General features: G+C 37.3%; 1 protein-coding gene across 4 annotated transcripts in view; it reads left to right on the top strand.

Moving 5' to 3' along the window:
* The window catches only part of LOC113043481 (tight junction protein ZO-1-like), a 141382-nt gene that overhangs the window by 68365 nt on the left and 55185 nt on the right, over positions 1-17832 (top strand). Inside the window, exon 1 of one of the 4 annotated variants that reach the window (XM_026202902.1) lies at positions 17399-17739. The exons of the other annotated variants lie outside the window; for them this stretch is intronic. Coding sequence (XP_026058687.1) covers positions 17734-17739 — 6 coding nt within the window. The 5' untranslated portion in view covers positions 17399-17733. Of the gene's footprint in view, positions 1-17398; positions 17740-17832 lie in introns of those variants that run through there. 4 annotated transcript variants of the gene reach the window in all.

The following is a 17832-nucleotide window of genomic DNA, read 5'->3' as shown; positions in this document are numbered from 1 at the left end:
CTGTATTTCAGGATTTATATGTTTCTGTGTATTTTATAACTGTTCATAAGTCTGTGTGTGAGCTGGATATTTATTGATGGTGTCAAAAGTGCGGGTTTGGACGCGTCTCATGGCAAACAAACACAGCTGCTGTTTACAGGATGTTTTTGCTTTTATTTTAACTTTAATCTATCCTGTCAGCTTTCATTTAAAGCCCATAGAAACTTTAGGGCAGGACATGTTAAAGAGTTGAGCTGTCAGACTGATTCCGTTTCTGATGGGCGGGTCTATCCAGTGACACCTGTTGAAGCTCCTCCCACAACAGGTGAGCTTCGTGAAACAGGTGGAGCATCTTAGGAATGTGACTCTTCAGCACTTCCTCTCTGTCATGAGTCACAGGCTGCTTTCCTCTCTGTAATATTTGCTTAAGCTGAATAACACTAACCTGTTTGACCGGATCAGACGACAGAGCATGATTTACTAGAGCTGCCTTCATGATGCCTAGCACGAGTTATGATTTCACATTCTTTCTTAATTATTTTCAGCACTGTTACTACTGGGAAGATATAAGCAAGAAGAAATAAATATGTGTGTGTGTGTGTGTGTGAATTTAAATTGTATTGATTTACAGAGGTAAATGATGTCACACTTGTCCGTGTTTGCAGACGGACGTTGTGCAACGCAAGTCTGTGAATGAATGTTCTGAAGTGAAGTAAACTTCAACAGATTTCCCCTGCTCAGGGAGTAGGGAGCAGTAAACACTGTGTAGAGATCATGTCGATGGGAACACAGTTCCTGCACGGAGCTCACTTCTAACAAGCTGATTATCTGAATCAGGTGTGTTTAAAAAGAGAGACATATAATAAGAGCAGAGCAGTGGGGCGCGAGGACTGGAATTGGGAACTGCTGGTGTAACAGAATATGTTGACATGCTTTACATGTTAAAAAAACACAATATTTTTGTTATTATTGTAAGTCCTCTATGCCCCGTCTCTCTTAAACGCATAGTTTTCTACAAAGTCCCTCCTTCTGACAAGCGCAGTCTGCTCTGATTGGCCAACTGACCCAGTGCATTGTGATTGGCCGAACACTGCAAGCACTCATCGGAAATGTAATGTCCCTTTCCATAATCATGAGCTTCATCTTTACAAATAAATGTAAAGACAATTATTAATAATAATAACTTAATTAGTAATAAAGAATATCTCTTTGGATTTGAGACTTTACTCTTTGCAACTTTACAGATCTTCTTCATGCACCAAGAGCTTGAAACACTCCAAAGAGAAAAAAAACCTTGAAATCACATCATATGACCCCTTTAAAGTTGTAGTAATTTTGTTGTGTAGTATTGTTATTTAGAATTTTTTGTTAAGTTTAGTTATTTTTAGAACAGTTAAACTAAATATTTAAATAAAATGCTGTGATGGCAACTAATTAAAATAAAGCATGTATTTTATTGGAGTAAACCTTTTTTCGTTTTATTCATATAACAGATTTTTGTTTTGTTTAATTTTGATTGTAGTATTTAAGTTCAATATTCCTGACACACACACACACACACACACACACACACACACGATTAAATTTATATACAAAATAGCGATATATTATTTTTAATCAGATTTTGTACCTGTCACTTGTTTGAGCGGCCGTTTCTGTTAAACAGCCAGTCAGCACAGTTAGAGACCGATGATGTTAATCTGGAAGTGGACAAATATTGGCAGATTAATCAGACTCCAATATATTGATGTCTCGCTACCTGCCAATTTCAAGTTGGCACTAAATGTTTCGTACTAGCCCTAAAACTATATTTGGCATGATTACATTTAAATATTTTAAAGACATTTAGCTATCTTCCCCTGTTTTCCTAACCACAAATAAATGTTCGTTTTAATTTCTTAGTTTGTTTTTTAATTTTCTACAGAGGTTTTGTGTTACCTCCATTACAGTCACTAAAGTTTTGTTTTGTCAATTTTTTTGCGTCCATTTATTGTGTGTTGCTCACATTAGCAAGGTACTAAAAAAAGGTACTTGCCTACTGACCAGTAAGTCCATTATTCCTTCACCAAAGGCAATTTTAATGCATACTTTGTTGAGTATTAATATTTGACTGTGGTTGTCAGACTGGTTTTGAAGGTTAATAACAGCACTTATTTGTGGACGAAACCGATGCAGGGAAAAGGGATTGTGCTGTAGTTTGCATTGTTTGGTAATACTTATCCGTCTCATGGTCTCTGTGACTTTGGGCCAGTCGTTTCACTGGTCAAGTCTCAGTAATCCTGTTGGTGTAATCGCTTCATGAGATCAAAGGCAGAACCACAACATGATTTCCCGTCTAGCCTAAATGGAGGATTTTGATTGTGCCCTGTTCAATGCCCTTTCTTGGTAAAAACACTGGCCCATTCTCCCACCCTATACACTGCAAATTAAATGATGCTTTAGATGTAGACTTGTTAGGGTACTGCAGTTTGGCATATGGAGGCCTGGACACTTGACTTCTTTACGTGTCGTTCAAGGTATCTGGATGGATGCTAAACAACTTTACAGAAGCCCTGATGTCTGTATGTGATAAAATCTGTTTTTAGGAAAACAAATCCACCTCCTTCTGTCATTATCATAACGGAGGCCAGTGATTTTTATCTGTTTAATGTATACAGATATTTTGGCTTCTTCCTTTGTGGTTATACTTGGGTGGCTGGTTTTAATTTTGTCTTAAGTAAAAGCAGACATAAAAATAAAATAAATAAAAATAAATCCCCATACAAATAAGAAAAAAACTAAAAAAAAACAAAAAAAAAACCTTTGTTGGTTTTTTGTGAAAGAACCACACTAATAATAATAATAAAATTACTAAAAATGTTACAAATTTCTTTTGATGTTGATACTTATATTATTACACTTACATTTTTTTTTATAAAACTCAGCTTCTTTTGAGTTTATCATGCCTACCAATGTTTCATGTCCAAAGCAATTTTTTTCTTTTTTAAGATAGCTTTATTTATTTTTAGTGTTTTCTTGGAAAGCTTATGGTGAGAAAAAGAGGAAGACGAATTGTCTCCGTTACAGTATTTATCGACCTCTTGTTCATTAGTTAGCGCTTTATCCTTAAGCTACAGTGCAAGTTGTTGGCATGGTGATTTCTCTCTTCAACACCCTTCACCCGTTTGTTTAATCTTGTAAAAGAATGTGAGAGCCATCTTTCATAGTGGTGCTGGGCAAATCCAGGCCTTGGCCAAGAGTAGAAACAGAAATGGCTTCATAACGAAGTTTCTACAACACTCCCTCGTCCGCCATTAGTCAGCAAACAGATTTTCCCATTCCTAAACTCGCGCGCCATTGGTTGAGCCAGAAATTACACACTTCAGCTTTGACTTATGTACTTACAATTCTCTAGATATCTATGGTGATTTTTGAACTTCCTTCTGTTAGTCAGCCAATTAACCGTTCCCTCATTTAATTGAGAACATTTGTCTAGCTAAGTGTTTTTTCTTTCGAATGTCGAGCGTTTCTGGTGTGTATGTGGTGTTTAGCTTGCGCCTGTGTCCTGGGTTGTTCAGTATATTGATGCATTTGATACGTGGGATTGAAGGGATCAAGGTCAAAGATGCAGGCCAGAGCTGTGAGAGCTCTGTCTCACTCTTCTGTGTCAGGTGACCTGCTTTTCTGTGAAACTTGGACATGGTGTATTCTCTCTCGTGGATCAAGGGATTATTTTGTGTTTGTGGGTTGGACACTGACCCAGTACTTCTGCCTGTAAGGCTGCAAGATGCAAAATGGGGTTTATAAGTGTTGTAGATGTGTAATCAGCAGGATATCATTAGCACTGCGATTTATTAGAACAATACTTGTGAATGAAAAACAAATAGTGGTTTAAGATTAAAATTAGAGCCTGACCGATATATCGTTTAGCTGATATTATCGGCCGATATGAGCCTGTTGCCAATATATCGGTATCGACAAATATGCTGCCGATATTTTTTATTATTATTTTTTTTAACAGAACATATAATGTAGATTAAATTATTCTGAATGGTATTATTAATCATGGTATTATTAATCGTCCAGCAGAGCATGCTCCATTGTTTACTACTGTGTAGAGATGCGTGGATGAGCTCAAACTTCACCCGAGTTCCATCTGCCCAAACACGCACCTATATTTGTCATATTACAGTGATTCTAATTTATAGTTTTGCATGATGATATTATGAAAGGATGGTTAATTTTTAACAGCAGATTCAGAGACTTGAGCTGATCTGTGCTTCCCGTCTGCTGTGCATTAAAGCCTGTGTTACAGCCACCGGAGCTGATCCCGGCCACTCAGTCAATGCTGATGCTTATTATCTAACTTTTGATTATACTGTACTAGAATATAGCCTAAACACCGTTAGACCATTATTGGTCTTTTTTTACTCCGTAATATCGGTATCGGCCCCCCCAAAAATCATATTGGTCAGGCTCTAATAAAAATAATGGTTGATGAATAAATACAAAGTCCCTTGGGCAGAATGGAGGTGTTGAGTTGAAAATGCCTGTTGGATGTACACATGCACTTAAAAACATAATCGGCAGGAATTTTCAGACTGTGTCTGAAGTTAAAATGGTATTCACGAGTATTCACAGTAGCAAATAAAAGATGCTGTATGTAAGTAAAAAACACTATGCTTATGCTTATGTTTATGATTATGTCTGCAGTAGCACCATGCTAAAAATGCAGATTGAACTTGCAATATAAATTGCGTTCTGATGCATGCAAAAATCAAGCTTTTATAGCTGGAATAATTAATTTTTATATTTGCATTATATTGTTTTATTCTGTTTAAAATGTAAATGATTAAAACTACTACATATTATTATAAATATGTAACTATTTTAAAAAGTGAAAATATTTTGGTTGTTATGTTGAAAGTATTTATTTTAAGTACTACAATATTTAGTTTTTTAAAAATATCTTTAAATCTGAAAAAAATCTAATCCAGAGAGACAAATGCTTAAAAACTAAGACTGTCAATGTTCAAATGATTGTGATCTCATGATTTCTGATCAATCTTGATTTTTATTCAAGCAGAATAAAACGGTAATTTAAAAAAACTTTGTGGAATGTGTTACTTACTGTTTTTTTACTAACTATTGTTTGATATCAACTAATTTTGCTCAAATTTCCACGAACACCCAAACATACAGATTAACTGTTGATCCAAAAAATCTTAATCTTGAAGTTAATAACTATTTTTTGAAGTTGAACATAAAATGTTTTACAAGAAAATACAATTTCTTTTTTTCTACTTTAAATGTTCTTATTTTAATTTATTGTGTTAGAATTGTAAGAATTGTTTCTTCTACCAAATTTTCAGTATCAAGCTTCAAGTTTGTACTTTCTATTCTTATATCCGTTCATAAGTTTTTTAAAGGTCAAATGAAAAGTCAGAACTGATTTTATTACATTAAAATCATATTACATTCTAAACATTAAAATGTAGCAGTTTCCATTGAATGTTTTCTTTTCAGAAGGCTGTGAAATCAGTGCATCCTCTCCTTAACATGACGGAGGATATTGCAGAGGTTTTTTTAAACATAGAGAATAAAACACAGTACCATCCCTTGAGCACAATATCATTACATTTTCACTCCAGCCAGAAATAGATGTGCTGAGATGCCACATTTAAAAATAGCGCTGTCAGAACGTGGAGGCTTCAACTGATTTTGCTAAACTGAGTTTATATTGCGTCTTGAGTGTATTTGAAAGAAGCAACTCATGCATGACTGCATGGAGCACTTAGCATCGCTTCACAGTGTCTGATGGACCGAGCAATCAGGCAGTGGTTTTATTCAGTGTTAAATGTGAAGGACACTGTGCAGTTGAAAGCATGTTAACAGTAGTGCGGATAAATCTTGTCATCTTTGTACTTGTGGTTCCTGATTCTGGCTACAGTCTCAGTCGACTGATCTTTCTCCCTTGAGCTTTTTGGCCGTAAGCTTTGACATGCTAAAGTTTTTAATCTAGATCAATCATCTAGATTCAGTGAAACTCTGTCAGTGCATAGCTGTAAAGTTGAAAAGAAATCTCATTCTTAAACTAAATGAACTTGCTGGTGGACAGATGAGGCACCCAGTTTGTGAAAAAAGCATCTTGAATTGAACAAATCAACTGAATGAATGAAGCATCTCACATGTGTACTATGTGTATGTGAACTAACTGAACAAATTAGGCATCTCTTCTTTAAACTTGTTGGCGTACGTATGAATCGGAGTAATTTTAGTCCATAGATTTAAGATGATACAGTATTGTTCTGTAAAGATGTTTTTTTTTTTGTCTAAGTCTTATTAGCATAGTATTTTATTTAATAGCCTATTTCTGAAGTCTTATACTTAATTCACTTTTACCTGCTTATCAGCTTTTCCTTACCCCTTAAAAATGTTAACTTGCAGGCATGAGTGTTCCTAAAAAATGAAGTAAGTGTAGAGCCCTGCAGCAGAAATGGTCCTGAACCTCAAAGCTTGGGATTTAAAATTCATCCTGCATACTGAGACCACATAGTCAGAAACTGTCTGTTGTTTCACTCTCCTCCCTCTCATTCTGAAAATAGCTTACGTAACACAAGGAAAGTTGACATACGTCATTTTGCGCAAACATTAGACATTAGGTTTAGCGGAGTTCAATAAAGGTGTGTTGGTAGTAATTTTGTGTGTGTTTGTATAACTGTGTCAGCACGTGGGTTCAAAGGTCAACTGTGACACCAGGGTTAATGAGTCCTTGGCTTCCTGCTGTCTGGTGTAGTATTTCTCACCTCGCTATCTCCTGGATGTGAACCAGACGCTGTAATGTAAACAGTGAAACACGCACAGACAGTGTGAGAGTGCAAGGAGACATACCTGATCTCTTTGTCGTCATTGTTTCGTTCTAGTGAGCTGTTTCAGGAAAACAAGTTGTGTGGATGTAGTGATATGAGCAGAGGCCATCCGTTTTCTTTTTGACTCCATAAACATCATTAATCATTTACACGTTTTTAATCATTATTTGGTGTATATTCAGGGCTCTGTTTTTCAGGGATGGAAATTAACTTTTTTGTCCACCGGCCACTTTCTTGTTTTTAACCGACAATGTGTAACTGCATGTAAAAAATGTATACTACAACATCTACAATACGTAAGCAGTTTATTTAATATCAAGTCTCAATGAAATTCTGACATTTTCTCTTTCAGTGATGCTAAAAAATGCTGCCTATCTAGGCAACTTACTAGGTTTTGAAACAGCCGACTCTTGCTGAAGCAGCTCATTCTCTCAACTCCGCAGCCCAACCGGATGATATACTGCACTGAACTTATTTAATGCACAGAAACATTTTGGACATATTCTAAACAGTTTTCGTAGGCATTAATAATGTTGTTATTAATTTCCAAAGGAAAGGATTCACCAGTATAAGTGTATTTATTATTATTTTTTTATTATTTTTTGTTGTTGAGGGAACACGTGGGGAAAAGTCCCCTGTTCAACACTGTATCCCTGAAAGAAAACTTTTACGCCATCTCCAAACGAATGCACTGCGTTTTTAATACATTGTTTTTACGCATCTTATCATGCCAGAGCTGTCAAACGTGTTTCTACAAACAAAAATGAACAGCGTAACAACTTACTAGCCACAGAGCTAACTTCTGAAAAAGTACTTGGAGACTGGAAATAAAATGCATCCCCCGGATAGCAGTTATTAGACACGCGACCGATAATACTGTTTGTTAGTTTGCTTATTATGTCGTTAAAAACAATAAGATAAACACAAACTGTCCATATAATCTAAAATGTTGCAGAATGCTGGAGGAGAATTAACTTACCGGGGTTTGACAGAGACGTGACAGTATGCGGAAACTTGTGCGCGATAACAAATTCAACTCTTTACGCGATCTTGTATATCATGAGCGCGTGCTATAAAACGTACTGTAACTAACCAACAAATATATCACTCCGCCAGCGGCACTAACTTCAGCTGCAACACTACTGGGAACAACGCCGCCCTTTCGAACCTGGTTTACACCGCCTTTCTCCACGAAGCTGCTTCGGATGATTTTACACTTTATTGCGTGTTGTACACACACCAGGGATGGAAATTAACTTTTTTTGTCCACTGGCTGGGTGAAACAGTATGCTATTTTTATTTACCCGCCACGGTGGCTGTTAGGTGAAGTGAGTTTAACAATTTTGTAATGGCATTTTTCCAAACTTTATTAAAAGAATACCATCATTTGTCATAAAAAAAAAAAAAATGTATCAGAAGAAATCAGTATTTGTAGGTATATTTACTGTCATTTAATGAGGATCAGAGGTGGCATGAGTGCAATTAAATTAATACATTACTTTTGAGGTTAATGTTATAAAATTTTTAATATAGAAATATTTAAATATCAGAAAAGATACTTTAGATATGAAACTAAAATTGCCAGTAGGTGGCGGCAAGTCACTGATTTTATCACTGAATCATTAATTGAATTGATTCTTTCGAACGGCTGATTCATTCAGGAACGAGGCAAGTTAATGTTTTTATGAATGGGTTATTGAATCACTGACTCACTAGATTCGTTTTAAAATGCAAGTTTATTCAAAAACGAAACACCAGTGTGTTTAAATGTGCAGCGGCTCAACTGTTACTTTGTTTGAAGCTATTTTCGTTGACGAAATGGAGCAAAATCAGGCAAAAGTGTTACAGTCAGATAAAGTAAGCCACTTAAAAATTACTTTGTTTAATGAAGTGTTGTATTAAATCAATATCACATTTGCAAACTCCCTTAATAATCAAAAGCTCATCTTAGTTCTTTACACTGTCTCTTATTTGTAGAATTTAATAAAGGTGCATCTCTACGCAAAAACAGAAAAAACATATTCGTTCCAATTAGAGAAGTGGACAGAAAGTGTTTAGACCCTTATTATTGTCTGGAAACCTCATGATCAGTGGCCTCCTAAGCTACTTATGGACGCATGAACAAACTCGTTTTCATTTGGCCACTTTAATTTAGCCTCTTTCAATTTTAGATGCAGCGTCCCGAGACACGTGCCTATTTATATGACTCGAGTACAAGTGCACAATTATTCTGCTTCCCTAAATGAGGCCATTTTTTACTCTTTGGGATTCATTAAAATAGCATTTCATCTGTAAACGATCCAAAAGATGTGCATGTATGACGTATTTGCAAATGCGTGCTTTCATTAGAGGCTGTTTGCACGAGTTCAGAGCACAACTGTGATCGGCGTGCCATGTGTCCTTGTTAATCCTCTGAATTCATTGCATGAAACGAGAGCCCGATAGCTGTATCTCGCTGGAGCCGACCCTCCTGCCTTTGTTGAGCAGGGGAGAAGGTGTGTGTTTGTCGGGGGGTTGAGTATTTGTCCGGGACAGCTCTTATCAGTGCATTCCCGTTCCTCTCTGGCCTCTGTGGAGGTCTCTGATAACTCCCAGCATGCACTCTGAGTGTAAGTGGAGTCTGTTGCTGTTGGCTGGATTTTAAGAGTCACCGTCTCATGTGTAATAGCTCTGTTTATTGATACGCTGGAAGTAGTGCTGGGTGGTACCGACTACCGGGGTTTATTTTTCTTATGATATGAATATTTAAAATACAGCAACAATTAGTTTTCACATATTTTAACCTGTTAAATGTCACCCCCTCCCGTATACTGGACGCCTACGTTGACTATACTATATTAGAATCAAATTTAATCTAATCTTGACAAACTATATATCGTTGGAAAGGTCTAAGACTCCCAAATATATATTATACCAATATATTTTGTAAAAAATTATTTAGGAAAAGTAATAAATGAATTCATGACAAGAGTGCACCCTCGGAAATCTACATTACAAAAGGAGCTTTGACCTTTGATTAAAAAAAAATACTTCCTCGTTGCCTTTTTCTCTATCACGTTTTAGAAATCATCAGAAGTTATATATCACTTGAAAACATAAAATCTCAAAATTTATCCTTTAAAACCCATTTTAAAATCAGACATTGCATTACCATGTAAATGGCACATCAAAGTCATGTTACAAAATGTTTTCAGTCATGAATTATAAAAATTTAGGTTTGTATCATACACATTCAAGTCTATCTTCAAAAACGTGAGTGACAGTTAACAGGTTAATTTCACTTGTAGCATACCAATTATTTTGTGTTTAAATTGTTTTGTTTTAAATTATATAATATTAATTTGCTTATTGCTATTGTCTAGAATTTCACTAATGATGCATCCCTGGAATAAAAGACTGTTCACTACTGCGGTATGGGAAAATGTTAATGCTCTAGGGGTGTGACGGTTAGTATATAACCGTGAGACCGACGGTTATAGTTGAACACCGTCATTAGAACTCTATAACCGCCAAAACCGTGTCATTAAAATATTTTTTACAAACATTTTTTATCATAAATTATGTTCATTTTTAAGATAAGATCATAAGATGCGCAATATATCGGGAGACATGTTTTTTACCACTTAATGAAGTTTTGTAAATCTTCAGACATGATATTTACCACTTCATAAAATTTTGCTTTGTAGAAAACCTTTCTTAAAAACGAATTTCGTTTTGTACAAATTTTATCTTAATTTTAATAAATGTTTCATCAACCAATTGCATGTATTTTAATAAATAAAAAGCAAGTAAAGCAGACAATGATAACCGTGACATGGAAGCACCAGCGCGCCGCGTTCACTTGCACTGCACTGTGACCTAGAGCACATCTCATCGTAAATGAAACTCAGCGTAGGCCTATGCCTCATACTTTAGCATTAAATATCTTTGCTGCATCCTTTCTAGAACAGACAATGGCTTTTTTTTGCGGCTCGCATCAGCAAAGCATTGCATCGCCATAGACCGCAAAACAAGCAGTGGATGGCGGGCGGGTGCGGCTTTGAAATTTGCTCTATGATTTCCATGTTCTATTTCCAGGTTCTATTTCTAGCATGCACGCGTCGAGCCGCGCCTGAGCCACGCGTCTCACGCAGGCAGTCGGCAAGCTCTAATCTGTTAACATGGGAACCGAATTAAAAATAGACACGCCACGCAGCTGAGATGCTTTCGCCACGCATCCAGTGTGTCCTGACCGGCCTAATGATGCCCGGGTGTTGGCTGTTGAGATTACAACAACGAGGTTGTACTTGAAGTATATCTAAGCACTGTATTGCAATACTTGCATTTTGCCCCGTCACTCGTATTAGCCCGCTTCATATTAGAAAAATGACTTCTTCTTGTGGACATTACAAATGTCTGGGAGCGCTCTGGCGGTCTCTGGTGGTGCAAATGTATTACAACTAAATTCAATGCACGCCATTTACGTCACTTAACCGAGCAAAATGTTTCACTCGGTTACACAATTTTTAACGGTTAATCGGTTAACCGGTTAACCATGGACACCCCTAATTGATTCCAATGCGACCTGTAGTTAGTGGCATCTTTGTTATTAAAGGTCCCGTTTTTAGTGCTTTTTTTAAGCTTTGATTGTGTTTACAGTGTGCAATATAACATGTGTTCATGTTTCGCGTGTAAAAAAAAAAAAAAACACAATTCACAATTTTTCACACAATTCACCTATCTGAATACCGCTGTTTTCACTGTCATAAAAATGGGCTGATGACTTCCTTGTTCTATAAAGTCCCTCCTTCAGAAATACGTAACGAGTTCTGATTGGGCCAGCGGTTCCTGTGTTGTGATTCGACACCAGCTTAGAGCAGGCTGCTCTCCTGAAAACGTGATTGGGCTAGATTCGGAGTAGTTTTGACAAGCAAGTGGGCAGGAGCATGTTCTGGAGATGTACTTATAATCACAGGAGTGTTTTTACTGACGAGATGCGCATGAAAATCGCATTCGATTTTTTTGCACAGCCCTACCATCTAGTTAACAAAGCTAAAGCTTTGCCCTTTGTGTAATAAGTTACAGAAACTGTTAAATGCACCAACTTAAATAATAAAATACACTTACCAGTTCTGGTCCATAAACAACGCCTTCTCCAGACAAAGAGGGAACTGCTTCATCTTTCAAGAATAATCTTTGTGTGAATCCGGAATTAAACTGATTTAGATTGAGGAAGCTATCCTCAGCAAAATGTGCTGCACATAGTTTTACATGTGGATTATAATTTTTGGGATCCGAGTTAAACATAAATTGTAGCCATTGATCTCCAAGTACAGTGTCCCTTGGAAGCCCAAACAAAGATGATTGGACTCCGAGATGAAAATAACAGCGTTTCAACGACATGGCGACAAAACACCAAACACAAATCTTCCTTTTCTCCGTCGGAGTGCAACAAGACCACGCCCCCTTTTTGTGTATTCCTGTGAGCGGAGGTTAGTCAAAAAACTGTTTTAGTGACGTCATTACTGCAGGAACTAGAGGGCTGTAGTCCAAACTGGTTGTTCGATGTAGGCGAATTCTGTTAAATAAAATATCTCGCTTGGCATTGAACTTTGAGCTTTAGAATTTTACAGATATTATTTATACTCTAACAACAACATTACACACTAACTAAAATGAAAAAAATGGGATCACGAAGAACGGGACCTTTTAACTGTTCTTGCTTTGTAAACTTGTGTGAGTTGAAGCATGTGATTCCATTAAGTGAGCGATCTAAAGTTAGCCATGTCACAGTGGAATGACAGGAAGTGAGTGATCCCTGACGTGATCTTTCAGGCACAAGTGTGACGTTGCCGGCGGTCTGGCCATCATCAGAGATTCCCTGTCTCTCCTTCTGATACCAGCTGAGATCCTAAAATAACTGCCTCCCAATGACTCCCCCTACACAAGATCCAGCACCCTTCAGGTGCAGCAGTCTTTAAACGATAGTTCAACCAAAAATTACATTTCTTTTGTCGTTTACCCTCATTTAATTCCAAACCTTTTTCACTTTTATGCAGTGCACTTTTCCATGGAGGACGCAGCTTATAAAAGATATTAAATGTCCTTGAGGAATCAAGGCTACTATAGCAACATCATTTGCTATCATTCAGAAATTGTTTCTTTCTGTTGGATGCTTTTTATAGCCTCTGATTCCCTTTTTGTTAGTCATTTTCGGCCTTGGTGTCAAGATTTTACTTGCACTGTGAAAGTGTTTTTTACATTCCTACTGAACATAAAAATCCACTTGCATGCACGTTTTCTCCAGCCTATGTGAATGTCACCGCCAGAGGTCATTGAATGGAAATGAACTACAGCATCCATCCATCCATCCATACCATGTCCCCTTGGCTCCCGTGAAACCTGAGCCCTAATCATTACCTATGGGCTCTTTATAATACTGTAGAATCAGCAGCCTTCAGCTATATATAGCATTTTCAATACAGTGGAGGCTTCACTGGTGTCACGTTTTTCCTGTTTTTCACCCCCAAAGAAGTCCTTAAGAGAATGTGGAAGATGTCAGTCTTACATGCTGCTTTAGGATCAGTTCATACTAACATAACCCTAAACATGTTACTGGTTTCCACACAGTAGTCTGGATTGTCTGTAGGATTGGGAATCATTCAAATTTTAGCTGTTCCAAATCCAATTCCTTTAAAAATTCCATATGTAAATGATTCCCGATTTAGATATAAAAGAATGAAGTCAAACAATTAGATATCAAACATATTTACCTTTTTGTAAAGCATTCTTTTGCCTATGGTTTTAACATAAATATCACAGCAAAAACATCTAGACTAACGAAATTGAAATCGAATTTAAAAAGTTTCTCTTTATAAAAAATAAATAATAATAACAACACAGAAAGCAGCATGAATATTAGGCTGCCGTCACTTTAAGACCTAATGCACCGATCCAGTGTAATGTTACACATGTGTGTTCATCATCAGCTGTTTACGTTCACAAAACCAACTCAAAAAAATGTTTTCCATTTTTTTTTCCAGCATCTTTTTTTTTATGCAAAAGCAAATCCTTTTTGGGTGACCACTAAAACAGCAGATTGCTATAGCAAGTTTGCGTTTTTAGACCGTCTGCAGCTATATAAAAGCATCTTCTCCTATCAGTGTGGTTTCGAAGTGCAGACATTTTTCTGCATATCTACTACATTCAATGCTCTAGCATAGACATATGTCACAACGCTGCTGAGTAGCTTTCAGAACGAGGTGCAGCGAGCTGGCAGTATGGAGATAGCTGACAAAACGGATGTTTGCCAGACTGTCTCATGTTGCCAAACTGAGGAAGATGGTACTTCTGCACTGAACTCAATGTACGGCACATGAATCCATCTGAAATTCTGTGAAATTTGAATCTAATATGCAAACATATTAATAACAGACAAAAATCTTAGGACATAACATTGCTTATGTTTAAGCAAACCTGACACAACCTGCATCCTACAAGCACAAAACTAGTTGGTTGGGCTTCAAATGGCAGAAATACCTGTTTATTCACCATTTGCCTCTATCAATAGATCACCTTCCACACAGCATTTGAAGAGCAATATACACGGTATATAAACCCTGGTCAGTGCACTCATTTTCTACTGATAGTAAAGAAGTCCCATGTTGTAGCTGTGCTAAACCGTGTGAAGGAGCGAGGAAAGGGAAATGTGTGTGGAATCTGTTGTCACTCTGGGCCTTGCATTCCAGCCTGACAGCCTGTCAAAAGAGCTACATGTGCCTACTGCGTTTCCAACATTTTTAGGGAGTTTAGAGGCAGGCATATACACAACGGGTTTCAAGTGTGATGGATCAAGCTTCGGTGCCACTAAAGCATTCTCCTGTTCTTGGTTCATCCACATTAAAGTCTTATTGTTTTATCTTCTGAACTTGAGTGTTATATAATGTACTGCCAAACTTATTCATTTATTAAAGGGATAGTTCACCAAAAAATTTTAATTGTCCCCCTTATGTGATTTTCTTTCTTCTGTGGAACATTGAAGAAGATACTGATGTTTGGTTCCCAGCATCCATCAACACATGCATAGTTTCTTCCGTGAAACATGACGCCATATAGGTTTGGAATGATATGAGGGTGGATAGATGACTGTTGGCTGTATGGTATTTTGAGATTCATATGGGAGAGTGAATCATTATTTAACTTGGATTATGATCGACCAAATGCATGAACAACTACCTCAAAATTATATCTACACCTAAGAACTGAGAAAAAAAACTATTACATAATGAAAACTTTTAGGAAAAGCATTGCATTTTCTTCCTGTAGGGCTGTGCACGTGACGTCATGCATTTTATAACCAGCATAATACAAATTTTATTTCGACAAATTACCTCAAACACCATACACAGCGTGTGTATATATATATATATATATATATATATATATATATATATATATATATATATATATACACACATATACATACATATATATATAAAATATATGTATGTATATGTATTAGTGCTGTCAATCGATTAAAAAAAATTAACTAATTAATCGCACAATTTTTTAAAATTAATCGCGATTAATCGCGATTAATCGCAATTGAAAGACTGAAACTTTTTGGATATGTAAATGTAAAATGTAAATAATTAATGTAAACTCAAGACAAAGAAACTATTTAAATTCAAAATATGATTGTTTATTGGAATTTTTGTTTAACTTGTAACACAGATTTTCTCATGTAAACAACATACCTGCAATAAACCATCAATATCCTCCAAATTAACTGTTGGCTTGAAAGCCATATTTATTACAGAAATAAAAACACAGGCATGTAAGTACCATTTGAATTTCAAAACAATCAATGCCAATAAAAAACAAAAATGATTTCCATGTTGAATTCTAAGTGGACTGCAAAAAAATTCCAAAGTATAGTCATTGCCAGTGCTTTAAGTGGGCCTGTACGCACAGGTACTCAGTACCGCCACTTCCAAATATAGCTCTTGAGCGTACCGCCACCTCTCCGTGCGCCCAGAACGTGCTTGTAGCGTACCGGTACGCTCATTTGGACATCTGTTTTAATAGAAGTTTTAATCTTTTACCTGCACTGCCGATTTTCAGAGCGCCCTTCACAATGCAAGCTTCCTAATTCATCCCACCCAGAGCAGTAACTACATTACCCATTCACCCTTAAGTTATACAAGTGAATAGCGCATGTGTCGCTTTTCCCACTGTTAAGTGTCAACAACTCAACGTGGCCGGAGAAGGTGTGTGAAACTCGTTGTGAGTTATACTAAAGCAAAATCTTGAGTATTTATTGTCTGATAAACATTAAAAACTGTCTGCGGAGGTTGAGTCGTCCTGCAGCCCTCGCTGGCTGTTCATTGGCTGCAGCATCTTTTTCCTAAGTTCTAAAAAAATACCGTAGACGGCAAGGCACAAATTTAGATATTCATTTATCTAATTAATCTATAGCCTATGCACAAAGACAATATGAGCTTTTTGTCCCCTTTTTGTTTTAAAGCTTGATGAAGAGAGAGAGCGCAAGTTGCTGCAGCTGCGAGGAGGACAGTGATGCACGCGCACAGGAGTGATTGACAGTTCGCGGCACTGTGTACAAAAAATACTCCGCTACACAATTATTTCGTTATTTTTCGTTTAAGCTTATTAACGTTAGCGTTACAGAAAGGTCTGATTTACGCACTGTTACAGTCATTGTTTTTTTTTTTTTTTTAAACAATGACATTTGAGTTCATGATTTTAATGTTGCTGTTTCTTGTGGCAGACTAAATGAAGAGTAATGTTTCTTGTGGCAGACTGAAGAGTAATCCGGCAGAGTTTTATACTGAAACTTTCCGTCTAAAAGTCCTTCCTTGGTCTTATCCATATTTCTTTGCACGTTGAACACACATAGGCCACAACTGGAAATAAAAAAAACTGCAACCGCGTTAATTGCGTTATTTTTTTTTAACGCGTTAAATATTTCAAATTAATCGAATGCGTTAACGCGTTAATTTTGACAGCACTAATATGTATATATGTATGTATGTATGTATGTATATATATGTATGTATGTATATATACTTATATGTATATATGTGTGTGTGTGTGTGTGTGTGTGTATATACACATGTATAACTAATATTAATTCTATATAGCCTATCAACACCGCACCACCGGCAGTAGTTGGTCCATTACCACCGCAGTGGTAAAAAAACCACCCACCATCACAGCTCTTCTGTGCTCTGCTCCAGTATTTGCATTTACCTGCAGGCTTCATCACCAGCGGAGTACTAGAGGGATTTCAGAGTGTTGTCCTCCTCCTTTGGCATTGAAAGGGTTAACACCGATACAGCACTTTCTACTGCAGAATGAATCTGTGCTCCTTCTGAGCAGAGCCGTTCTACAGTGAAGCACTGCTGCAGCTCAGTACACACACTCTCTCGAACGGTGCCAGGCCACGGGGATTTACTTCAGCGTCTCACGTTTGGCATGAAGAGGTCGGCGAGCTTAAACTCTAACCCATGCAACTTTACTGGAAGTGTGCGAAGTACTATTTAAAAGCCCCTGGGCTGCTCTGCAAATCAATGTGGTCGGTGGATGCGCCTTATCAGTTTTCCGAAGTGATTGAACAGTAACTTGCTGTTCTCGGCTGGCCACTGCTGGATACATCGGGGAAGGGTTGGGACTCTCTTTTTTTGTCTGTACTTCTTTCTCCCTCCCTTCCCCCCTCTCTCTGCACTATCTTCCTCCCTCCCCCGCCTCGTGCCGATTGAATCGGGGATCCCGCTGTGATCAGCCAGGTTCAGTATGAGGGCTGGAGGCTTGCTGGAGTGCACACGGGATCTGCGGGACCCTAGTTTTGGACCATGCGTGTGACTGAAGAAAGCTACAGATATGCTTCTAGCTCTTCTGAGATGATCTAATGGCTGTGAGTAACGTTCTTGTTGTTATTTTCATGATAACGTTGGATTGCTATCATAAGCAAGTAACTTGCATTCAAGCTGAACCCTCTTCGGCTCCG

Source organism: Carassius auratus, chromosome 25 (assembly GCF_003368295.1).
Source record: "Carassius auratus strain Wakin chromosome 25, ASM336829v1, whole genome shotgun sequence".
In the NCBI taxonomy this organism is placed as follows: domain Eukaryota; kingdom Metazoa; phylum Chordata; class Actinopteri; order Cypriniformes; family Cyprinidae; genus Carassius; species Carassius auratus.
This window is presented reverse-complemented; position numbering and strand designations above follow the sequence as displayed.